Raw genomic sequence first — 24,917 nt, 5'->3', positions numbered from 1 at the left:
ATATATGGAATTGTTTAGTTAAGTGGCATTTTTTTGTGGACAGGAAAATACATCATCCTTGTTTATTTACGAGTTGTGATAAACATATACATGATCATACATTTGTGAAACTTGTTTTGTGCAATTATTTATTTATTAGACAAATCTAACCCCATATGACTGCGTCTGGATTTCTGTTTGTCCGGCGCAACTAATTGTCTCGGCGCTAGATGGCGCTGCCACACTGTCATTTGAAGTTTGTCCGTCTGTTACCAGGGACCGAGCACATGTCTCCCTGCCTTCTCTGCTTCTTCTCCGCTATTCAAATTTCGGAGAGGGAAAAGAGACAGTCCCAGTCTGCGCCTCTCTCCACTCGGCCAGCAGGCTGATCACTGTCTGCTCCGCGCTAAGTCCCTGGAAGTAATCTGCGGAGCCACGTATGCGCCATTTGTTTCATTATATAAGCAGCTACAGCACCGAGACAGAAACTGCAGCAGACTCCCGGTGTTGATCAAGAGATGTCCTGCATGCAAAATATGGTGAGCGCCAATTTTTCCTGATCTTTTCGTGATCCGAGCTCCGCTGCATGCAGCGATGCAGCCGAAACCTGTGTCAGTATAGACGCATGGCTAGTTGTTGTGCATGATCATGCCATGTTCAAAACTTTCTATAGACTAGACCTAGACTTGATTGTTTAGATTAAAACCTGTACATTTTCCGTTTCCACAGTGTTTTCACTAGACCACAGACTCCATGTGCCAAAATCAGGGATATTAATCCTCACAATTTGTCTCTGTTTTCTCACAATTACCCCAATAGAAAGATTTTGAAGTGTGTGTGTGTGTGTGTGAGAGAGCGAGAGAGAGAGAGAGAGAGAGAGGGAGAGAGATCAACAATCTACTTAACAGCAGTATTTTTTCACCATTTATCTCTTCTGTCAGCTATGGTGGTCTCATGGCAAAGTCTCTCTCTCTCTCTCTCTCTCTCTCTCTCTCTCTCTCTCTCTCTCTCTCTCTCTCTCTGTCTGTCTCTGTCTCTCTCTCGCTCTCTCTCTCTCTCTCTCTCTCCCTCTCTCTCCCCCACACGCACACTGCAGTGTATTGAAATGTGTTTGGCCTGTTGTAAATGTTTGGGTTGAAGCTCACACTCCAGGGTCTCTTTTGATGCCCAGGAGGTTGGGAACAAAAGGTGTGTGTGTGTGAGAGAGAGAGAGTGAGTGAGTGAGTGTGTGTGTGGTGTGTGCGGGTGGTGGGGGAGGGTGGGGGCACCGGCACAGTCTTTGGGACTGCCAGGCTGTCGTCGTGGAGACCAGGGGCCGCAGGTGACCTCTGACCTGCCGAATCATGGTGCGTTGCGGGACGGCTCCTCTTGAGTGCGGCTGACTCAAGAGAAGCGTCAGGTCTGACAATAGAAAGACAGATATCCCACCTCTTAGTGCCATGAGTTATGGCAGCTGTGTGGTCACCGTTCCTGTAATTTAGGAATGGATTATAGGCTAATCCTGACCGGTGATAGCTGAGTTAGATAGTTCTGCCTCTGGTGTCTCACTGTGTCTGTGACTGACGGGATAACTGACAGCCACAGAGACAGACTAAATACTGTTTTAGGTTAAACTCGCCCCACAAAAATGCATTTCTCCAGGATGATGCTCGGAAAGGTAGGTGTTATCTCATCCGACCCACTCCTTTCTGACAGAGAGTTCTGGCTAAAAGACTTTCTTATCACCAACTGTAAAAAAAATTTTTTTTAAAAAACCCAAAATAATTCACTGTAGCCTAAAGGTTGTGGAGAGACTTTCCAGGACAGGCTATTAGCACGGCCCGTCTCTTCCCTGCTCTCCACTCAGCAGAATCTGCCAGACAGCTGATGTGATGTCTTCATTCAGCTGTTTGAGTTCCCAGGGGGTTGACACTCTCCTGTATGTGTGTGTGTGTGTGTGTGTATAAGCGTGCCTGCCTAAAGCACTGGCAGCTGATGAAACAGTGATTCTGCTGACCATCAGATGTCTGCTGACCATTTGCTTGGCGTAGCCTAGCAGAGTAAATAGTAGCCGATGAGAACTTCTGTACTTCTTTCCATATTTGAACTCGGGCACAATAATATGGAATGAGATCCACACCTCAATACGCTTACTGTATGAAATGAATCATGATGTATAGCCTCAGTAAAAGTGCCTGGTATGGGTTGATAAATATGTTTCCCTTTCAGAATGGAATAAATCAGTGTTGCAATGTCATCGTCCCAGTGTGAACTATAGAGCAATATACTATGAACCTTCCTCTTGTTGTGTGTAGTATGTAAGTGCATGGGAGGTCAGCCATGCATACCACAGTCTAGCAGATGGTGTAGCGGGGAGAGCACAGCCACAGTGGTACAGTGCGGGTGGACAGAGCTTTGCCCCTCGGGCCAGACGGCCAGCTAATCAAACACTAATCACCCTTTCTTCCACTCACTGGGCTCAGTCTCTCCCCTCCTCAACTCTGTTCTTTCTCTCTCCTCTGATTCCCCCCCCCCTCTCCCCCCCCTCCCCATTTTTCTCACTGTTTGCTCCTTAACTTGGGCTTATCCTGTTGTCCTATTCTCTCTCTCCCCTCTTCCCTCGTCTCATAGACTCTTTATAGACAAGGCCATGCCTGACCGCTCGGAGGGGAAAGTGTCGTGCTTTGGTTGGGATTACACCCTGAGCTTTTGCTCCTCGGTCATCCCTCTGCCTCTGGCTGGCTTGATCCGCTCTCTGGGCCGTCTGTCGCTGCGATTAAAGCCTAGCCGTGTTAAGAAAATCACTGTGGGACTTGGCCAGGCGTGCAGGCTGCCTGCCTGGATTTTGCCACTATTGGACACAAGGCCATTTAGCCCAGGACAGCAAAGCTGCAAACTATCACAGTGAACGGTAATAGTTGCCTTCATGTCACTATGACCAGAATCATTAAGCAGCATGTACGTAACTGCTACCAATATATTTTCTATGTAACTGCGCAACAGATAATCAGTTATTTAACCGCATTAATTAAGCAGTCCACACAACATGTGGTTATCCTCTGAGTCTTGTGTAGGTTTGACAACAGCTCAGATTTAATTAGCCTCAGTGTAGCATTGATTAATTTCAGACAAATCCACCCTGGCCAAGTTTCAGGGCTAACAAGCTTGAACTGAGTTATTTTGTAACTGCTGCATCTGTGATGGAGAACACACCCAAGTTAATCATTACGTCCCAGTGGCAGGTGTTTCAAGAGTGATTTGCTTCCTAACAGCCTAAGATCAATCTCTGAAAGTATGTTGAAGCTGCTATTTCCTCATGACAGAATCAAAACATGTAGTAGCCTGCAGACCTGGGCAAAATTAATTTATTTAGTTTAGTTTAGTTATGGTTTCACATACTTAAACTACTACTGATTTATCCTGCCAGATGCAAGGAAAGTCCAGTCTAAAACACTTTGAATTGAATTGAATTTTTTTTATTGACAATATAAAAAATATATGCACATATAAAAAATATATGCACAGCCTCACCAGGAGGCATCATATCTTTGTACAATAACAATCAATCTTTGTACTTTGACAATGTTAAAAATACACAGCTATTGACAAAGTGCCTTGCATTTCTGGGTCCATTTTGTTTTTTGACGGTGTATTTTTAGTATTCCTGCAGGTACACTGGGACACTGGCAAGTTCTTTGGTGGTTTTTAAATGTAGGAAATCATTAACTGAAGTGGAAGTAGACGAGGCAGATTGAGGGAAGTGGGTTCACCAAAAAAGTAAATTACATCTCTTCATCACAAAATAACTCCTGGACTGCACTGCACATCACAGATTGATGATATAAACAGTGTAAGGGTGGATTTTTCCTTTAATGTGTTGACTCCCAAAGCATTTGGCAACAAACTGGGACAGCAGGCATGTCATTTGCCAGACAAGCTAGCTTAAAACAAGCGATCCACATTTTTTTTCCTATTCAAAATAAATCTCTTTTACTGCCATATGAACCACATCTGGTAGCTCTTTAATATTTAAACATAGTGAAGTCTACTGTGCCCAGCATTTTTTAGCTTACTGCTCTGCTGGTTGGTTGACCAGCCGCCTGACTGACGAACAATGGTTTTATCCTCTCAGGACAGGCGGGACCCCCTGACCTTCAGAGGGGAAAGGTCTTAGAGGGTGGGAGGGTGGACAGACCCCATACTGTGGCCTTTGTCTCTAAATGTCACCGACTCAGAGGGCAGACGGAAATGGCCGGTCTCCTTCTCCGCTGCTTACTGTGGCAGCACCTTGTCCCGGGACTATTGTCTTGTTAACTAATGTAGCCTGTTTCCCTGTGAGTCAGCTAGGGCTGGGCGATAATTCAATATTATCGTTTATCGTCTTTCAGTGGAATCATATCGTGATGATATGAAGATATTTTGATATCGTGACACACATTTCTGCTGTCTAAATTGATGATGACAAGCAAATTTTACTTAAAAACTCTCATAAAATGAGGTATGGTAGGAATATTGTTTGAATATTTCTGTTTTGTTTGACATCACACCTAACATTACCATTCGGTTCAATGAGATGAACATTAATTTGATTATTTAAGGTGATTTTGCATACATGAACCATATCGTGATATATATTGGTATTGAGAAAAATCCTTATGATTATCATGATATTGATTTCAACCATATCGCCCAGCCCTAGAGTCAGCTGTGATGTGTTCACCTCAGCTCAGCCTTATCGCTTCCTCGTGTTTCTATTGATCAGGCTTATCTCCCCTTGAGGAGCGCCCACCCTCACCTGCCTTCTATAGATATCACCATAGCCTGTGTTGTGTGTGTGTGTGTGTTCGGTTGGATCCCGTGTGTGGAGCACTTGGCCCTCATCTGTTTTATTTAGTCTGAAGAGTCGTAGCGTTGCAGAACAAAAGGCCACGAGTCAAAGCGCTCCTCTGCCTCTGTTGTTTTGTTGTTTATTTATATCAGCGTGGCCACAGCGCTCGCTCTCTACAACAGGATTTCAGATTGCTGTCGCATCCTATTCTTTCACATAAAATCAATACCGTGGATTTAAAGGTTGCATTCAACCACCATGACCTGCTCACTTCTCTAACATCATAGTTAAGATGCTGCGGTTCCCCTTTTTTACTTATCTTGTTTGTTTTTTTAGACTAGGGTTGTTCTCTAACAGACTGTTCTTGTTTCTCTATGTGGAATAAGACATTTCAGCTCGCTTCTTCTAAATCCCCACTTAGGAAATTTCTAAATGTCAGCGCCTTCCCTCGAAGAAAGAGTCTGTCTTAACCGACGTGGTGCTCTTTACAGAGACGACGGAGCTCAGGTGGGGGTATATAGGTGTCTGACCCGTGATAATGTTATTTCTTTTCTCAAGAGCCAGGCAGATTTCTCAAGAGCCAGTTTGCCCCAGCCTGCATACCTCCCATAGCCGCTTTCCGTAATGTTATTGTCCAGCGGAGCTTAGGCGGAGGAAATGAGTCTGGCCCAGATTGCCGTCTCGTCTCGTCGGCTGGTCAGACAGGTAGGCTAACTGTAAGCAGGCCCCGACTCGTCTCGTTATCTGTCTCTGTCACCGTTTCGCCCTCATATATCTCTCTATCTGTGTATCTCCCACACACCCTCAGCCTTCTCTCTTACTCACATTTCTCTCACATTCGTCCTCGCTTACCCTCTCCTCGCTCCTTCTACCGTTTTCCCATCTATCCACCCTCCACTGCACGCACACACACACACACACATGCACCACCTTCACCACTCCCTCGGGTTCCCAGACCTTTTCTTGCTGGAGCTGCTCTGTCGGCCAGCTGGGAGACTTGCAACTGAGAATCTGAGGAATCTGAGCCTGGATATGCCTGTGGGGCCCCGGAGGTAATGACAAGGATACAGCAGGCACCCGCTCAAGTGTTAGAATGTATTGCTTGCCTTTGATGAGGCGATCCCCCTTGTCATTTTTCCACTGATATTTTAAAATTGCACTCGGCAGGCCACAAGGCAGCGTAAATCATCGCTTTGTAGCTTTGGAATTCCTTTAATAGTTGGACAATCTCTGCACTCTGTATATCTCTGCTTGGCAAGTTACTTTATTAGCTGGGATTCCAGTATGCCCACCCATTGGTGCCAGCTTTAGGAATTCCAGATAACACCCCCCCCCCCCCCCCCACCCCCTCCACCTGGCACCCAAATCAGCTCCTCGGCCCAGATCACATGGTGAGAGAGTGAAGAAAGAAGAAAGGCGTCGCTCTCTCCTGGGCGAGGAGGAGAGAACAATGTTCTCTCTTTTCTCCCTCCTTCAGAAGCGAGCGTCTCCATCTCCAGTTATGTAACCCGATACGCTGCCGAACCCGTCCAGTAGCCCGGCCTCAGAAAGGGAGAGTCAGGCCATTGTCCAGACGGGACCCCACATACTCTCATTTTCCACTTCCTCCTTCTCTGTGCTCTCGCTCTTGTTTTAGTCATTTCCTACCTTCATCCCTCTTTCTCTGCGTTCCTGCTGTCCGCCTCCTAACCCAAGTCTGATCCCTTGTTATTGTGTTATTATCCATGAACAAACACAGACACATTGCGCTATTGATATTTATCCGGTGAAGCTGGCTCTCAGATGTGGGTCTGGATTGACCGCCTCAAAGCTTGTTCACATTCTGGTCTTTTGTGTGTGAACTGGGAGAACGGGTCCGACCACACTGGCCGCTAACAAGGCTGAGCACAAAGAGATGAGCAGGCGAGGAGGAGAAAGAGGAGGGTGTTGAGACCAGGAAGAAGACTTTGGAAGACTTTGGTGTCTAGACTGGGATAAAGCTGCAGTTGAGTGGCTTCTCCCAGATTCCTATATGAAATATACAGGTAAATCTTCAGTGATGATGCCCTCTTGTCAATGACTGTCCCTAGGAGTCCTCCTCAGGCACAGCTTACCATCAGCTTAGTCCTCTATTTAGGCCAGTGTAGTGTCATCCTCTGGCCTGCAGGTCAGTGGAAGGGAAAGGGTTAGCAGACCGACTCCATACCATACAGCTCCCTCCCATCCACACCTCCCTGCTTCCATCACAGCCTGGGAAACAGGAAGTCATGTGGCGTGATAATCAGTAGCGTGCACACAAGAGAAAGAGAAACACACACAGAGAGAGAAATAGAGTGAGCATGGGATCAAGAGCAGAGAACTGAAGTTTCAGGTGGATTAGCTGACAGGTAAACTTCTGTGATTTTTTTTTTCCTACTTATCCACACTGCCACTTATTTATTTAGATGCTTCTTTAATCCTATGAAAAGGTAGCTTTGTATTTCAGCTGACTTAATGTCATCAAAAGTTTTTTCTTTGCTCAGCAACCTCAGTGTTGGTAAATATTGTTGTGCTTCCAGTACTACGGTAATGGAATTCAGATCAATTCCATTACCGTAGGCTGTGTGCATATATTTCCTATATTCCTGACATTACTGTAGGGAAAGTTTCACCTTTTTACAAGCCAGTGAGTTCCAAACGGTCTGAAGTCATACTGTGATTTAACGCAGCGCTGTCAAAGAAAGGCTTAAGCTGCAGAGAGGAAAGCAAAGCAGCAGCAGGAGAAGCCTGTTTGGTAATTACTTTGCCCATAGGGGAAGCCTATTTGCAATGGAGATGAACTGGAATTGGCTAACTTTTAAACTAAATCTTTTCTCCTGGGCGGATGACGTCACGCTGGGCAAAAGTCTCAGCCTCCCCATTCACTTCCAGCACAGAACAAATATGCTAATTAATGGCCACTGTTTATTATTCAGGATCTCAAATGGAGCGCATGGAGCATAAACAACAATATGCAGGATTATCTGCTCTGTTGAGTTGGTCTTAATGTCTTAAATACAGCCTCTTTCCATTACACGCTTTCTTTTTATGTGGTTTTTGTTGACAATCGCCGGTCTGATGGAATTCCCCCGGGGACTGTTGCGCCCAAACTCGGTAACAAGATTTCAGCGGGCTAACTTTGTTATTAACGAGACTGTGTTTGTATCTTAAACGTTGTTACTCTGAGCAGCTGCTGGGAAAATGTCACCACCACACAGGGCAAAACGTCCCTCATTATGTTGACATTTCACTGTAATGTTATCATCCTCTTCTCGCCGCGTTGTTATCATCGCAATCTCTCTGTGCAGTTGTTACCCAAGTAGGTCGAACCAGCCTATTTTCAGTTGTTCCCACTGTGCTGTTTCTCAGCACTGACAAAAACACCAAACACTTACTGTATTTACACAGAAACTCAGCGGGAGAAAGAAGTGCTGATTCATACGGAATCTGACTCTGTATCAGCCTCAGTGTTTACTACCTGCCACGCAGGTTACACTGATGGTTACGCTGATCCCGCTTCTTCTAGTGTCACAGTGCAGACGAGATCGGAGAGAGAAAGTCGGCTCGAGTGTTGTTAGTATTGCTTTTGCATCTATGTGGTTATTTAGGCCTTAATTACAAAGTTTTAACATTTAAAGCATACACTTGGTCCATCCATATCTGTGTACATTAACACCATTATCTCACTGAGCCGCAAACCTCTGAACCCCAATCAGTTTCCACCTGGGAGAGAGAATCACAACGCCGTCCACACATTTCCCCCTTTGTATTTGTGCTGAGTGTGGTGTAACATCCAGTGTGTGCGTGTGTGTGCATGTACATTCACTCGCACACACACACACACACACACATGTATGAGCTGTTAAGTGGAAATGGTTCAGGTGTGGGTCGATGTGGGAACCACTCGATTTCTATCGCTGTAATCACAGAACGGTGACTCCTACATGAACCGCTCCAGGAAACAAAGGAGGCTTTTTTTAGAGAAAGAGAGCGAGAGAGAGAGAGAGAGAGAGAGACTCTACTCTCTCGGTAATTAACTTAATAAGAAGCTTGCTCTGTCATGCTTTTGTCTTTATCAGCTCAATATAGGACTAGCCAATATCATCATATTATCAGTCATTATATGTCTGATATTACCAGCTCGGTTCTCTTGGGAACCGAGTTGCTTTGTATTATAGAAACTGTCATCGCAGGCTGTGAGCCTGGGGATTTCCCTAACTGACAACCCACAACACTGGAAAATGTCTTCAGGGCCTGTAGAAAAGAAGAAGAAGAAGTCCAAGTAGCCTGCTGTACAGAAACAGGCCCTCCACATCGCCCACACTGGTGCTGCAGCAGTGATGTGAAGGCACTCATTAATAATTACCTAGTGAGAAATGTAAGGAATGTGCCTGTGTTTCCTCATACCCCTCTCTCCCTTTACATTCTTTTCCCTGAACCTCTGCTCTGCCGATAGCAATAGTCGGCAAACACCGTCTAAGCCTCGCTCGCTCACAAGGTGAACGGAACAGATCAAACAGGGAACTTGGACTGGATTCAGGATTAGGCTAAATAAATAGCCCGTCGTTATATATTGTTTGCTCTCTCGCAAATTCCCAACGAGTAGTGTGAGAAAATAAGACCACGCTGCACCGGCTCTACTATAATAGTCGTCCCCCCGCTATGAATCTGTCTACTTCCATTTGTTCGTCCGTCCGTTCATCCTGTGCGATAACGCAGACACTGCTGATCGGATCCGGGCAAAACTTGGAGGGGGAGATGATGTATCTTACTACTGCGTTGCAACATTTTCAAAACAAGTAAACATGTTGACCTTTAATTATAGCGCCCTCAGGCCTCGGGCCAATCAGCAGAACACAGTGCCAAAATGCATCATCCTTCCAAGTTTTGTCAAAATCAGCCCAGTGGTGCCTGGGGTATCACATTTGAGTTGAAAATTTGACCTTTAACTACAGCACCCCCGTTAGGCCTATCACTGTCATTTGTAAGGATAGCTATCTGTGTATCGGACGTATCTGTGTAGGAGTTAGGGCCTTTCAGTTTTCACCACTCAGGGTGATAGGTAGATTGGTAGTGAAGGATGTGTGTGTGTGTGTGTGTGTATGTGTGTGTGTATGGGATGAGTGAAGGGCAAGTGGATGTAATTTAAAACAACATTAACACTTGGAGGTCAGGCACTTATCCCAATGCTGCTAGTACTAATCTCTCTCTCTCTTTCTCTCTTTCTCTCTCTTTCTCTCTCTCTCTCTCTTTCACACACACACGTAGATGTTGAACTCGTGACCTCACATCAGGATCAACGCAGGCACTCCTTTAGGCCGAATCTATCCAAAATTAGGGATTACGCAATGAGTCCTTTTCACATTACAAATTGAAGATTCTTTGTCATTTTAACAGATCACACGTTAGACACTTTTTTACTGAATTACTGTAGGAGGGGAACAAACCCATAGTTGTTGTTGAATGAATTCCCCACTAAATGGGAGACAGTAATGTGGTTTTGGAGCCAGTGGCCTCCTCTGTACACATTCCCTTGTGTGCTGTCTGTCTTCTCACACCGAAACATCCTTATGTAACGTCGGTTAGATCAAATCAATAAGGTTCCATGAAAGACCACTGCAACCAGCCACCCCAGATAACCTCAACATCGCTACTGTAGTAGGAGTCAGTAATTGAATTCTGTGCAGAAATACAATACTGTAAAGTCAGCAGTGACAATAAAGGCCAAGGCACACTGTGCAGACCGCCACCAACAGGCTAACAGGTGCAAATGCATTGCAGGGTGGTGGTCAGAGGCAGGTAGAGGAAGGCCAGCCGGTCTCTCAGTGGGAGTCTTGACAGCTGATTCAGTGTGTAAATGTCCCAGCCGATCATGATCATCATTTTGACGCTTATAAACAGAGTTTGTAGGGCTTAATTATTAAATCTGCTCTAAGCTTTTACTGTACATGGATCGGTAGGGTGACTTTCCTGCCTAGAGAAGGTTGATACAAGTGATATCAGCTTAATGGTCAAATAGTAGCCTAGTGGTTAAAGACACACACACACACACACACACGCACACGCATACATTCCACTAGAGCATGAGTGAATACTCACATGAGAATGAGTGAGTATGTTCCGTGTGTGTACATCTGCACCAAGTGACGAGACTGGTGTATTTTTGTGTTGCCTGACTATACTTGGCCTTTACAATGTTTGTGTAGGTGTTGTGTACAGCTACACAGTTAATCGTGCATAACTGTATTGATTGTAGTTTCAGTTAATAACCGTAGAATATTGGCAATATTGAAACATTTAGTTTCATTTAATTCAAAATGTCTTCTGATGTTGAAATCAGTCAAAATCTTCACATAAGGTGCCAAAAGCAAAAATATTGTTCCTCGAATCATCAATTGCGAATCAGCGATTGTTGATCACGATATCTAACAAAATAATTGGATTGTGATTTTAACTATATTCATGTGTCCATAGTGTTACACAGGCTCCCCAAGTGTTCCCCCAAATTCAGCAGTACCGCCTCATCAGAGCTTGCAGAATAAAACCACTGTTGTCGGCTCCTAACTGTCTGCATGAACCTTTCGTTCTCAAAGGAGCCCTGTATCTACAGCTATGACCAAATATGACCTTCTGGCCTCTGTACAGACTCAAGCAGTTGTCATCAATGGAGACAGTGTGAGACCAAACACTGGGCCTTCAGCTTTAGCACCGCCGCATCTGACCGCTAGTGAATTATGTTCCGTGTGTCACAGAAAAGAGCGCTCCACATCTTGAGCATGTCATGAAATGAAAGTCAAGCTTTGATGCGGCGTTCCCTCTGCTCCGTCGTACAGAAAACAGATACGAATCGCCTCGAGGCGGTTAAGCCCGAGATGTCTCTGACCACATTTCCGTGTCCGTGTGTAGTAGCTTGCGTCTTGTCAGATTTCACAGATGCGTGATACTACATGACCCGACACAAGCTGTCTTCAGAGAGCACAGAGAGAGAGAGAGGAATGTTTCACGGCCTTCTTTTTTCACCATCACTCCTCTGAATGGCCTGAGGGTCCTCGGAGGGGAAGGAAGGGTCTATCTGTCTGTCTGTCTCCCATCCATAATGAATAACCTGCTGACAATTAGAGGCTGCTGCTGCTGTGCACTCCGCTGCTGCCGTGCCCCAGAGCCAGAGCCGCTCTCTCTCTCTCTCACTCACTCATTATGCCCTTGCATGTACTAGTCAATCTGAGACTGTAGCTCTCCTCTGCTTCACGTCTGGGTTGGTTCCTTCCTACTTGGCCTCCAGCGCTGCGCACCCTGCTGCTGACTAATTTCTCATGTGAGGGCGGGCACTCGCTTAGAAAACTAAAACACCTCAGTGTCGGTGTAAAGAAAGGAACTCACACATGATGCATGCATGGAGCTTTGGTCTGCTTCGCCCTGGCGTTTCATGAACGCTCAAAGTAAATTTGTGCCTTCTAACAGATCCCCATCCATTACTATTTGAAGTGGTAATCTGCGAGATCCTTATATATTCCTTATAAAATCGAGGGAGGGAGAATGGATTGGCTCGGTCCGTCTGTTCGTCCATTTGTCTGTCCAATATCGCACACAATATCTCAAATGCCGCTGATCGGATTTTCACAAAACGTAAGGGAATGATGCGTCTCGACTGCTCCATTCTGGCATTTTTTAAATTGCTGTGGTGTTTTTGCACTGTACTTCCTAGAGATCATTTGGCAATCAAACACTGTGGCCAGTGCTGTGATGTCTTTTTGCCTGAATTTTCTGTGGATTTTTCCCCTTTCCTTGGAAATTCCGAGTTCTTATTCCAAACAAAAATCAAACTGCTGTCACTGTTGCTGGAAACACATCACTTTCAGCTTTTTTACCAGGAAAGACCTACCAGACACCGGGTGTTGAGAATGGCACATGTAAAAGCTTTCATGAACAGGCTATAGATTGAATCACTATTGTGTTAGATCAATCAGCAATAGGGAGTAGCAAAATGATATGAAAATGTCAAAGATTATTAATTTAATGTGAATTTTACTCTTCTGCATAATTGGTTTAGCAGTGCAATCTGTCAGGAGCTTCCCTCTTGTCATGCTGAGTCAAACCTCTGCAGCTACAGCAGCCCACCTCAACATGCTGCTGTTACATCGTTGGCTGACAGAAACTGTCCCAAGGAAGGAGGGATTCCTTGGAACAGTTTCAGGCTATTAGAGTATGATTTGAATTTATTACTGCAATTTTTTGTAGAATAGTAAGGATAGTAGCCGTTTAGTGATCGTTCTTCAGCATTTTATTCATGCAACTAACAGCTGTGAAAACCAGCGAGCGCAGCTTTGACAGAGCTTACATAATGTATCAGAGTGTGTGCTGTGTGGGAGTTTTAGATGTAACCCGCAAAGTATCCCCACAAATGTAAACAAACTTTGATCACGGAGCAGGGGAAGAGAGAGCGCAGAGGGAAGAGGGTGTTCACTGCAGCAGATACAGTATCTGCTGCACATGCTTTATTCGGGGGGGCTGCGCTCAGTGACCTGCGCACGCACGAGTGTGAGCGCGCGTTCGTGGGAGTGAGCGTTTTGTGCATCAAAACGGACGAGCCCGAGCTTGTGTTCAGAAAAGCATCTTTGGAATTCGGCTTCCCTCCTCCCTACCTCTCTCTCCTCCGCCTCACACACAGCGCTGACCCGCTTGTCTCTGGGGGTTTGAAACGTCCCCTCTCACAGCTCAAGTGTTCCAGTGAATGCTTTGTTTTCCCACTGGAGACCTGATTACAATATTTTAGGAGAGAGCGTCCTTGGAGCCCTCTTCTCCAGGATGCAGCCTAAGCCTGCCTGTTTTGTTTCCTCTGTGGTGGCAGTAATGCAACAGTGATATGGTTTTCTAGATGAGTTAGGATATTACTCTGAGAAGACTCAAAAACCTGAGCCTCAGGCTTTGGAGGAGACTTAAACCCTCGCAGCTGCATGTTCAGTTCTTTCTTCTTTAGCATGCACTGCTTTAGATCCCTACCTAATACGGCAATATCAACAAAAAATCATAGAATGATTTTGTTTAGTGAGTATTGCAATTGTAATATGAGTTATGATACATATGGACACAGTTTTCAAGGGCAAAAAGAGATGCACATTCTTGTGTTTTGTTTGAATGTAGCAAAATGGATTCTGTACGGCACAAAAACACCTTTACCTTGGAGGAGAAAAATGCAGCTTCTTGCAATTTGAAAATTGCAATAGTCAATATTGCAATTTCACTATTTTTTTAGATAAACTGTGCAGTCCCACTAGGTAATTATACTGACATTCAGCTACATTCAGCACTATCTCCCTTCAGTGACTGTCAAATGGTATGAAAGGTTTGCAGACAAAGTGTGCAGCTGAACAGAGTTAAGTCAGTTAGGCTAATGTAATCTGAGTGGCAGTGCACAGTGAAAGGCAGGGCATTCATTCTACTTTAGAGTTACAAATTATGTTGTTAGAGTTCATTTCAGTTTGAATTAAACTTTTTCAGGGGAGCCAGAAATATAGAGAAATCCCAAAACATCTCCTTTATAGCCTACCAGATGCAGGTAGAGGCGTAGGTGTGTTACAAGCCACCTGTAGCCTACGCAGCACCTTCAAACGTTGATGTTCACCATATTTTTATGTTTTATCAAAGGCAGCAGCTTTTGAAAAAGCTCATCACCACTTTGTAAAGAAGCATAAATCAAGAACAGAGCACTTTTCAATTAGACCAACTGTTTTAAGGCTGGTAGGAAGAACTGCTTTGATCCATGTCTGTGTGTGTGTGCGTGTGTGTGTGTGTGTGTGTGTGTGTGTGTGTGTGTGTGTGTGTGTGTGTGTGTGTGCGTGCGTGTGATTTAAGGGGCTGCGTTGTGTTTCAGGGCCCCTGCCTTGGCTAGTCAGGGCTGGGTTGTAAATCTTACTGTGTCTCCTGGCTTACTCAGGCCCATAAACTAGAAGGCAATTATGGAAAACAACTGGATGCAAGATTTCTTCAGTCCTGCTAGATTTGTGGTTGCAGCCTAAAAGGATTTTTATCCTCCCATCCACCCAAAAAGAATTGCAGTGTGCTTCCCCCCACCCCACCTCCTCTCTCTCTCTCTCCCTCTCTCTGTCTCTCCGAGCTTCCCGTCCAGCATTGATTGGTTTCTCCCCATGTCTTTGGCAGACAAGACACAAACTGGGTAAAACACTGTATCTAAAAATACTGTGTCAGACATTGGCCAGTGGCCATTAGGTTTGACATTCTCATGATTTATTCATACGGAGACACACACACGCACACACTAGCCATGACCTGCACTGACTCATATCCATCCGTCGTGTAACTCACACTCTGACCCGGGACCCAGTCAGACTCTGCATCCTGACTGGATCACGCCAGAGCGGATCATTAGCTAATAGACTTGCTCACAGAGTGCCAGATTATTGTTCATTATATTCATCATCAGTGATCATCAGTTGTTGTTTTTTTCAGGAAAGTCTGGCTTCACTCACAGAGCTCAGCCTGTATTGTATTGGCTTATTAGAAGCCGGATGCTTTAGTGGAAAGTTTTACATCGGGAAACAGTACCTCATGAATATAAACATGAGCGGCCTGGGTTCCTTTGATCTTGGTCTGGCTGAGAGCCCTGACTGGAGTGGGCTGGAGCTGCCGCTGCACAGCTCTCCATCCTATTTTAACCATTTGCATAATTGTTATAACCGTCAAGGCCAGCGGTGCAAAGCACTTGATAAATGTGGATTGTATTAGTAGCAAGAGGGGATGTCAGAGTGCTCGTGCTCGTGTGTTTGTGTGTGTGCGTGTGTGTGCACGCAAGCCAGAGAGTGAGCTTGTATTGAGGGAGTTTGTGTGTCATGAGTGTGTGCTGAATGAGTCGGCTCTGTTGTAGAACTGAGGTCCAGGCAGCGGGACAGCCCAGTTAATAGTTAGGTCGGACTTTCACTAGGTCAGACTTCTAGAATTTCACCCCTGGAGGATCAATAAAGTATCCAAACCCCCAAAAAATAGAGACTAAAAAAAGACCTGGGCTTTTAATTGGCCCTTTTTGCTGCATTACTGCATCTCACACTGCAATTGTTATGAAACAGAGATGGAGGACAGCACTGCAGATGAAACCAGACAATATTTCCACACAGAAGAGCTGTTAATTCTGGGTATTTACTTTGAACAAGCTATTTATACCTAATCTCTAGCTTAGAATGCAGGCTAGATTAGAAGAATAATATTATACATAAACTCGAAATAGCCGACCATGTTGTTGAATGTTAGTTGTACTTGTTGGTCTGAATTTTAAGGTCAAAGTAAGCCTATGTGCGCTCTCTCTCCCCTGAGTCCTGTTTATGGTCGGAAAGACCGTGGCGTGTATGTGTGTTTTATGGTCTTGAGAATGTTTTACGGCTGATGGGGGTGTTAATGCTTGGGAAGAGAGAGGTCAAAAGGGTGAAATCAATAGTGATCCTTAATGAGGTTGTCTGAAAAGAAGGAAGGGAGGGGATGGGTGGCTGAAGAAAAAAGCTTATTGGGGGGGAAAGGCTCAGTGTGGAGTTGACAAAACAACAGCGCCGCTCAGATAAAGAGTTGTCCTGTTTAACCTTGTAGAACTGGACAGGCTACAAAAAACAGAATTCAAGTCGTCTGAGATTGATGGGGGTAAAAGATAATTACTTTGCAACTGTTATGTCTTTGTGTAAAGTCAAGAGAAGATGTTAATCATGGTGTCATTACATTATTTTCATCAACTGTTACCATCTATAGCTGGCAGGGAGGCCTAATGTCACAGAGTCCAGCCATCACAGCTATTGAAAATGTATTCAGGCCCATGCTAGACTTATGAAGCTTTGTGCGATCTCTAAATTGGATACACATGATTTTCAACAGACGCAGGAAATATGCTAACAAAATAAGGCACCGCAGCACTTGATTAAAATTGTCCATGATGTTTACCAAAGCGCTCTTTTTTTTTTTTTTTTTTTTCAAGGAAATGAGCCCTGCTGTAGTAACCTAGTTGGATCAAAGTTATATAATGGGCTTGTGATGTTGCATATGCTGCCCTCCCTCAAACCAATAACACCGCCCTCACAGACTGCATGTTCACATGATGCTTTAGGCTTATTTTTCACTTCACCGTTGGGTTAAGCCAGCATGCATGAGATTTGGAGAAACTTAAAAACATGTTGACTGCTTCTGTGACAACTGCATTATAAAACTGCATTATAAAAATTGGGATTTGTAGAAGCATCATTTAGCATTGCTCTCCTATAGTTTTTGCATAGAGCTCAGTGGATAATAGTGCATGTAAACATATGCGTGTGCATGTTTGTGTATGTGTGTGTGTGTGTGTGTGTAAGGGTGTTTGAGCAGAGCATTTTGTGGTGAACCTGTGCTCTGATTCTGATTGTGTGGGCAGCTCAGTTGTGCTTGCTGTGCTCTGAGAGAGACAGCTGCCTGCGCTGGGAAACACAGCTGATGACATGTTTGTCAGCTCTCGCTCTCCCTCCAGAGATCAAAATCCACACTCGGGGCAGCAGCGGGGCGAGAGGAGGAGCTGAATTTTCACAGTCAATGAGGGCAAAAAGACACAGCTTTTCAGATTGTTATCGTTGAAAGTGATTCTGCACGGGCCTGCAGTGAACAGGCTGGCATTTAAATCGTTAAATGTGCCAAAAAATACAGCTTGCCAAGTAGAAGGTCAAAGAAACATCTTGATAGAAAGCCTATGATGATTTATTGCCATGGAGATGGTATGCTAACACGTTGAATCCTTATCTTAGTCATTACAATTCATTGTTAACCATGTAATTATGTTTTACAGGTCTCAGATTAGTTTGTTTACTTGAATCTGCTATCAGCACTCAACCTTTTTTCCTCTTTTTCTCTTTTATTCGCCACAGAGCTCCTTACAGCCCCACCCTGTCCTGTAACCAATGGCAACCTCAGTCCAGACTCTTCCTCTGACCCGTGACCCCAGCAAGAACTTCCGTGACCCTTTCCCAGCCCCGCCCCTCTCCTCCCGTTGCGGCATGGGAAGTGTAGGCAGTCTGGTGGAGAGGCCGGACGTTTCTCCAACCAAGGCGAACCGCGCAATGCCCCAGGTGAGACCCAGGCAGGCCAACGGACTCCTGAAGAAGGGCTTCAACCAGAGAGAGCTGCTCAACTACCTCAACATCACCAGGTGGGTGCTGCTATAGACAGGCAGATGCTGTCATAGAATATCTCAGATTGCTGCTGTTTTCCATCTCAGACATGCAAGCTACTATAAAATGGTGACATGTTCTCAGTTGACCTGCTGTGCTCCCAAACAGAAAGGAGCCTAAAGTAAATCCCGGCAACGGCAGTAAGAACGACATTATCTCTGGCCTTGCCTCTGTCGACGGTCGTGAGGAGGAAAACATCTACCCCAAGGTCTACCATAAAGACGGCACCGAAGTAGATTTGGGAAAGAACTCGCTGCCTATTGGTGGCAAGTATGAAAAGGTAAGGTTTGTTGTTGTTGTTTGCTGGTTAGGGTTAGGGTTAGGTAGGGGTTAGGGTTAAAAAGCACAGAATAAAATGGAAAAATTTAGCACAGTTGAAGGGAAGTGTCTATGTTTAAAACAATGATATAAAATGTGTCTGTGGTACAGGAACATGTTAAATTGGATCTAAATTGCTTTCTTATTCTAATAATAGCAACATAAGTCTTAGAGAATGTGCTGGGACTCCTCTGAGAACAGTAGGTACTGTAGGAGGAGGGATGAGTCTTATTCACTGGCTCTGCAACAGGGGCAGATGAATGACTTCCCAGTAGCTACTGTGTGCTTTTTAAAAAAAATGATATACAGCCAGTGATTGGCTGGAGGGGCTACGTTAAATTGGTCAGTATGACAGTGATACATCTCTGGGGGTAAAATGCTGCCTATCAGTGTAATGCAACATCCCCATAGCCTGTTACCAACGTAAATCAACCTTCCTCCCTTCCAGCTCACCAGCGTAGATTGAGAATCCAGCGCTTGGCGTGTTCTGAATTTATTACAGCAATCAAATCCCACCTCATTTTGCCTGAATTGATCAGAGCTAAGAACACAGAGGGTGGAACAGTATTGATTTAATAGAAACATTGTGATTTATGTTACTTAGCCCGACCTCTTTGGCTGTGAGTAAGTTCTTGCTCTCTTAATCTTGATCTTCTCGCTCTTTCTCTCCCCTTCAGCCTTTTCCACAACAATCAACTATCTTGACGTCTGCTAAAAATGCTCTGAACCCTTGATTCTCTTTCCCCAGTCCCGTTTTAGGCCTTCTGCCTTCAAGCCTGTCACTCCCAAAAACTTCAGCTCCATGCAAAACCTCTACCCGTCTTCCAAGATGGATGACGTGGACCACGGCCTTTCCAACGGGCTGCACAGACAGTACGCCCACGCCCCTAAAGCTGTCTCCACCTCCTCCTCCTCCTCCTCACCCTCCCGCCATGGAGCACCAACATCCAGCGGTAACAAGGTATCCCAACACATGACCATAACTTCTGTTGTGTCATTTCTGTCTTGCCTGCACGTCAGGGCCTTTTAGTTTCAGTCTTGTTTGAACATTGTTTATATCTCAAATACAGAGGCAAAATAATTAACTATTCATTATTTGTCATTCTGTTCAGCCACTGTTTGTAGATCGAATTAATAATTTGTCTGTTTGTTATTGTTATAATAATTATCACTATGTAGGCCCTTTCCTCGGTGCGTGGGATGAGCCAGGAGGATGATAACCTGTCTGACTCGGGTCATAACTCCATGAGCAGCCTGCCGCCGTACCGGCCTCCCTTCCGCCCACACCTGGCTCACATCAGGTCCGCTCCAGCATTATTGTCTTATCCCTTTATATTCAAAAGCAGTGTTGGTATGATTGGTGTTTCCCTTAATGACGGCGTGGGTAGAGATAATGGACGAGATTTTAATGGCCTTTGTTGTGTTTTTTTCTTTCCCTAGTGCATCTATGGGCCACATCAACACCATTGGCTCCCTGGACCGCACCTCTCTGGGGCCGAAGGCTGTAGCGTCGGGGGGCGTGGCCAAGGCGGAGATGGCCATGGCATGTCGGAGCATGGCGACCCTGAGCCGCCTGGCCCCCTACGGTGGGGAGGCTCCACCTCCTTACGAACTGACGCTCTCCCTGTCTGTCGAGGAAGTGGTGAGTACTGAGCAGGTGGATGGTATAAAATATTGACAACCTTGGAGGATGTGGATTGTATGGATCCTGCTATCCTGGTGGGAGTGCCGATTAAAACACTGGAGAGTGATGACCTTAAATCTTTTCGCTCATATTTATTCAATAACAAGAGATGAACAATAGAAGGGATGTGAAATCAAGATATTTTGAACTTTGAAGTTGGCTTGGGTTGGGTTCGTGTTAAGAGTCACGCACCTTCAAACTGCTTGGCTTTCCATACACGGGCAACAGTGCACCCGACAAGTTCACACATAGTCACAGTTCCTACTCACAAAAACACAGCGCTGAAAAGTCCACAGGTCCGTCGCTCCTACACGGTCCAAAACGGGAGAGCAAACTCAGCGGCAACCTCTTGGCAACCAGCTAGCTAGCGGTCTTGTAGCTCCTTCAGTTAGCAACCAAGGAAAATCTAGCTTAGCACCGTTTATATCCACTGAGACACCGTCGTAGCGCGGAGACAGCGGTCCACGGCAACCACGCTGAATCCACGTGAACTCAAACAACAGTCCGACCTCACTCAAGAGAGTGGCCACAGCTTAAATCCGAGGTGATCACGACACGGTTCGGGCGCCATTTGTAGAGATGTGGATGATCTCCGGGGAGTCGTTAGAGAAGAAGAGATGAATACCAGACGAAAAACTTCATACTTCAGCTGTAGTTTTATTAAGGGCAGACGTTGTTGTGATATAGGTCAAGCTCTGACTCCGCAAGAGCGGAAGTGTGACGTCACTATATAGACACCCAAGCAGGATCATTACATATAAAATTACATTAAAAAAAACGAATATCCGAATCCCAAAATTGAAAACTGAATACCTACCCAACGAACGAATATCCGAATAGTCGAATATTCGGGTCCAGCCCTAGTAATTAGGCAGTTGCTGGAGGTAAGCCCTCCCCTGGAGACTGCTGATTGGGTGTTGTTTGGGGGATTCAGAGTGGTTACCTCCAACAGTTTAGCACAGAAGGGTCAGTATGATTTACAGACTGCTAAGCCATTCATGCTTTTGTCTTGTCCAGGTGCGGGATCTGGAGGAACGCCTGGTGGAGAAAGAGCATGAGCTGAAACAGATGAAGAGAAACCTGGACGAGAGCGAGGGCGCAGTCGCTCAGGTGAGTCACAGCATCAACATATTTGTGTTCGCCTGTTCCTCACCATCAGTCTTATGTATCAGCCTGCCTCTCTGTTGAAGATTGATCCCCATCTGCTCATTGTGTGCAGGTGTTTGAGGGGAAGCAGCGTCTTTGGGAGAAGGAAGTGGAGGAGCTGAAGCGCCTGTACGCCGCCAAGCTGCGTCAGGTTTCCCAGCATGCCCAGCGCTCCCAGCGGAGCCTGCAGTTGCAGCTGTACAAGGCCCAGCAGGAGAAGAGCCGACTGCAAGAGGAGCTGGACGGCCTAAAGAGGGAGAGGAGCCCCGAGGCGGGAGCCAGGGCCAAGGGAACCAGTCCCACCCTGGAGGAAACACAGTGGGAGGTAAAGCCTTGAGAGGATGAGACGACAGGGGGGGGGGGGGAGAAGTACAATGGTAATTACAGGGAACACAGAGGAGATAACCAAATACCAGACTTGTTTGCCCTTTTAGAATGATCAAAGCAAGGTCAGCGGAGTCAGTAAAAATTAATGTCCTTGTTTACGTGTTTCTCCTGCCCTCACCCCTTCTGTTTCCATTCCTGTTTCTCTCAGGTTTGCCAGAAGTCGGGGGAGATCTCCCTGTTGAAGCAGCAGCTGAGGGACTCCCAGGCAGAGGTGACCCAGAAGCTGAGTGAGATCTTCCAGCTGAAGACGCAGCTCAGGGAGACCCGCACGGAGCTGCGTAGCCGGGAGAGCCAGATAGATGCGCTGAAGCTCGCCCTGCAGGGGACGCAGCGCCGCAGATACCCCTCTCAGACCGCGCACGATGATGGAAGAGGAGCTGAGGAGAGTGCCTCAGGTGGCGCAACAGGTAGCTTTATTTACCTGTCTGTTACTCAACTGATCAGGTCTGTCATTGGCTTCGTTTGCATGCTTGGAGTAACCTGGCTATCAGCCATACTCCGGTTAAGGACTTATTTGAGTTAAGCTGTTTAAGTGCACCTTTGATGCCCTGTGGTTGAGTATGCCTGTTGCCATGAATAAACCAGTTACAGAATATTCCTTATTCCTGTCCACCTGAGGTGTCCCATCCACAGATAAAACAGGCTGTAAAAAAGTATGAAAAGGTGCATCCACCAGCTACGCTCTTTGATAGGGATGGGACAATATATTGAAATATATCGCAATACAAACATGTGACAATACGTGTCGTGGGGCAGAAAAATGAATCGTGATATTAGCTACATTTTATTCTGCTCTAGTAATCACAAATGAGACGGTTGGCCCATCACAATTTCACAAGTTGTCCATCAAAATTATATTAATTTGCACTGATTTGCAGTGACATTTTAAAATTGTTTTTTACATCCTACCAAGCCAATTAACCTGACGCGCCAGATGGTTTGTTACACAGAACCATCTGGGAAGTCGTCCTTGGAAACTGTTTGGAAAAGGGCAGGCACTTTCAAAAAATACTTGGCAGGTGATTGGATGAACCATCTGTCTATCACCGTCTATCACAGGCTAACTTCAACCAATCAGACTAGTTGGGAGAAGAGCCAAAACATCTTTTCCATCCAGAAAACCTTCAGTGCCGTTCTTTGCTCTTCTTTCAATGACGAAATACTCTCCAGTTCAGAAATAACTGATGTTATAGCAGCATCTACGCTAGCCTCTTTAGGAGCCGCCATTGTTGTGAACGAACAGTCACTTCTCGCTGTCATCACACCTAAACCACGCCCGTAGCTGCCCTCACAGGACGCTGATTGGTCCGAACCACTGTGGTTCGGCCACAAACGCATAACTTGAAGCCTGGCAAGATGGATTCTCGCGTGATCGTGATCTCGCGAATCCAGCTGCCTCGCAAGGTAACAAGCCAATGCCATTGCTAGAAAGATCTGTGGCTCAGAAATAATTCTGCACAGTCAGACTTTGTCATTGAACTTTTATTTATTACATCGTATCGTGGTTGTATCGAATCGTGAACCCCATATTGCGCATCGAATCGTATCATGAGATAAGTATATCGTCCCATCCCTAATCTTTGACTGAGCAGAGGCTTACTTCTAATACAGCAGAAAAAAAGGATTGTTGGCATGTTTTTTGTTGACATCAAAATGGGCCATTAATGCTGTGCAAGTCTGAGTTTATGTAGACGGCGAAAACCAAAAGTGGAAGTACGTTGTCTGTTTAATATCAGAGTAAGCCAGGCATCTTAACTGGGTTTCTCATAATCGGAGTAAAAGCTTAACTGGGTCATTCTGAGTTATGATGTTTACATGCTTTGACCCAAAACCGGGTTATTTGAGTAACCAGGTCAAGAACGGAATTTTCCATGCATGTAAATGTAGCCAATGCCTTTCATTATTTTAGCCTACTTTACTCTACTGCTCTACTCTACTTTAGCTCAACCTATTCCACCCTCTCCATTCCAGGAGGGTGCGGGGGCCCTACAGAGGAGCGTCTGCGCGCAGAGCTGCTGCTGGAGCGGCGCCAGAGCGAGGCCCAGGCCATGGCTTTCGAGGAGGAGAGGCAGACATGGCAGACAGAGAAGGACAAGGTCATCCGCTACCAGAGGGAGCTGCAGGCCAGCTACCTGGAGATGTACCACCGCAACGAGGCGCTGGAGAGGGAACTGCACCAGCTGAGGGCCGGGGGAGAGCAAGGAGGAGGAGGAGGATCAGGAGGAAGAGACAGCAGGAATGGGACACTGGAAAGGGAAGTGCCAGAGCTGAGGAGTGAGAGAGCAGGAGAACAAGAAGAGGACAGACCTTCCTCTGGTTTGCCATGGATAGAGAGAATTGAATCTTCTGAGATCTGACTTTGATAGTGGCTCCATTCCATTGCAAACTGTTTTTTTTCCTTAGGTAAGGTTTCTCACCAACCTGTTGTGTTGAACAACCTTGCAACCAAACTAGACCTTAACTATCCTCTATCCATGCACCTTTGTTGATTGGTTCCTGCCCTTATCCTGCAAAGACTGGACTGAACTGAACTGGTACTGAGGGTAGCTGCACAGAAACACATCTGTGCTACGTCTATCCATGACAGAAGAGTAGTGTCAAATCTGTATAAATTCCAGCCAAGCACCCGGACTATCCCACTTAAGACATCTGTACAAATAAAAACCTATCTGTAAATGAACAAGTTGATATGCTGGTTATTACTATTTTGTTATGTGTCCATTTGGTAGTTACACATGGCTAGAACTGCTGTACAGTCTTGACTGCAACCAAAAGGTTCAAAGGGATTTAGTGTGGCCCAGTAACATCCCAGCACCTGTTAAGTCTGTGCATAATGTTCCGTTTATTCAGGGTACAACCTGGGCTCTGGGAGGAAAGCTGCATCGCTGGGTTAAGCATTAAGGATTAGAACCATCTGATGCCAAGGTACTAATGCTATTTCTTTGCCATCAAGAAAACTGTGTACCCTACTTGAGAAATTGGAAAATATTGGACCTATTTTTTGTCATTCAATTTCCAATTTCTGCCACTTGATCAATATTGTACATTGTTATTTTGTACATAATTGTAATTGCGATTTGACTGGCCTTTTGCTGCTGTATCTCAAGCACACTGTTGTCTTAAATGGGCCTCCTTCCACATCTGTTGAGTGCTGCGAAGGAAGCCTATAGATGAGGCCTATAGATGAATATGATTGCCATGCTTATTGGCACAAATTGTTGCACAGACCCAGCCAATGATATCAATTGCATGATGTAGATGAAGATTTGTCTCCTGATTGATCCTGTTGAGGCATGGAAATTCAAAAACCAGCTCTCATTTGACCTTTCATGTTAGGGAATAACATACTGTGACTACTTGTCTATTTACTGGAATGAAAACTATAAGTGTACAGTATGTGTTATATGTTTGT

The 24,917-nt window shown here is 45.4% G+C and overlaps 1 protein-coding gene across 2 annotated transcripts; it reads left to right on the top strand.

The window, feature by feature from the left end:
- The first annotated feature begins 350 nt into the window (after nucleotides 1-350).
- On the top strand, nucleotides 351-24,917 carry n4bp3 (NEDD4 binding protein 3). 2 transcript variants are annotated; one of them, XM_071916479.2, is made up of 10 exons: nucleotides 351-518; nucleotides 17,668-17,948; nucleotides 18,079-18,250; nucleotides 19,037-19,249; nucleotides 19,468-19,589; nucleotides 19,729-19,930; nucleotides 20,990-21,082; nucleotides 21,192-21,443; nucleotides 21,654-21,912; nucleotides 23,477-24,917. In XM_071916479.2, the coding sequence occupies exons 2-10, from the start codon at nucleotides 17,701-17,703 to the stop codon at nucleotides 23,860-23,862; spliced, it is 1,947 nt and encodes a 648-aa protein (XP_071772580.1). In that variant the 5' UTR covers nucleotides 351-518; nucleotides 17,668-17,700; the 3' UTR covers nucleotides 23,863-24,917. The 2 variants fall into 2 exon arrangements, with proteins under 2 accessions (XP_071772580.1, XP_071772581.1); XM_071916480.2 differs by lacking the exon at nucleotides 351-518 and adding an exon at nucleotides 7,087-7,152.

Source organism: Centroberyx gerrardi, chromosome 16, assembly GCF_048128805.1.
Source record: "Centroberyx gerrardi isolate f3 chromosome 16, fCenGer3.hap1.cur.20231027, whole genome shotgun sequence".
Taxonomy (NCBI): domain Eukaryota; kingdom Metazoa; phylum Chordata; class Actinopteri; order Beryciformes; family Berycidae; genus Centroberyx; species Centroberyx gerrardi.
The sequence above is the reverse complement of the archived record's forward strand: the minus strand, read 5'-3'. Positions and strand labels throughout refer to the sequence as shown.

What these genes read in the sequence shown, in the direction of transcription:
- n4bp3 (XM_071916479.2), top strand. Translation starts at nt 17,701, where the DNA reads ATGGCAACCTCAGTCCAGACTCTTCCTCTGACCCGTGACCCCAGCAAG. An exon ending in CCACACCTGGCTCACATCAG is followed by an intron (nt 19,590 to 19,728) that starts GTCCGCTCCAGC and finishes TTCTTTCCCTAG; the next exon opens with TGCATCTATGGGCCACATCA. An exon ending in TGGAGGAAACACAGTGGGAG is followed by an intron (nt 21,444 to 21,653) that starts GTAAAGCCTTGA and finishes TGTTTCTCTCAG; the next exon opens with GTTTGCCAGAAGTCGGGGGA.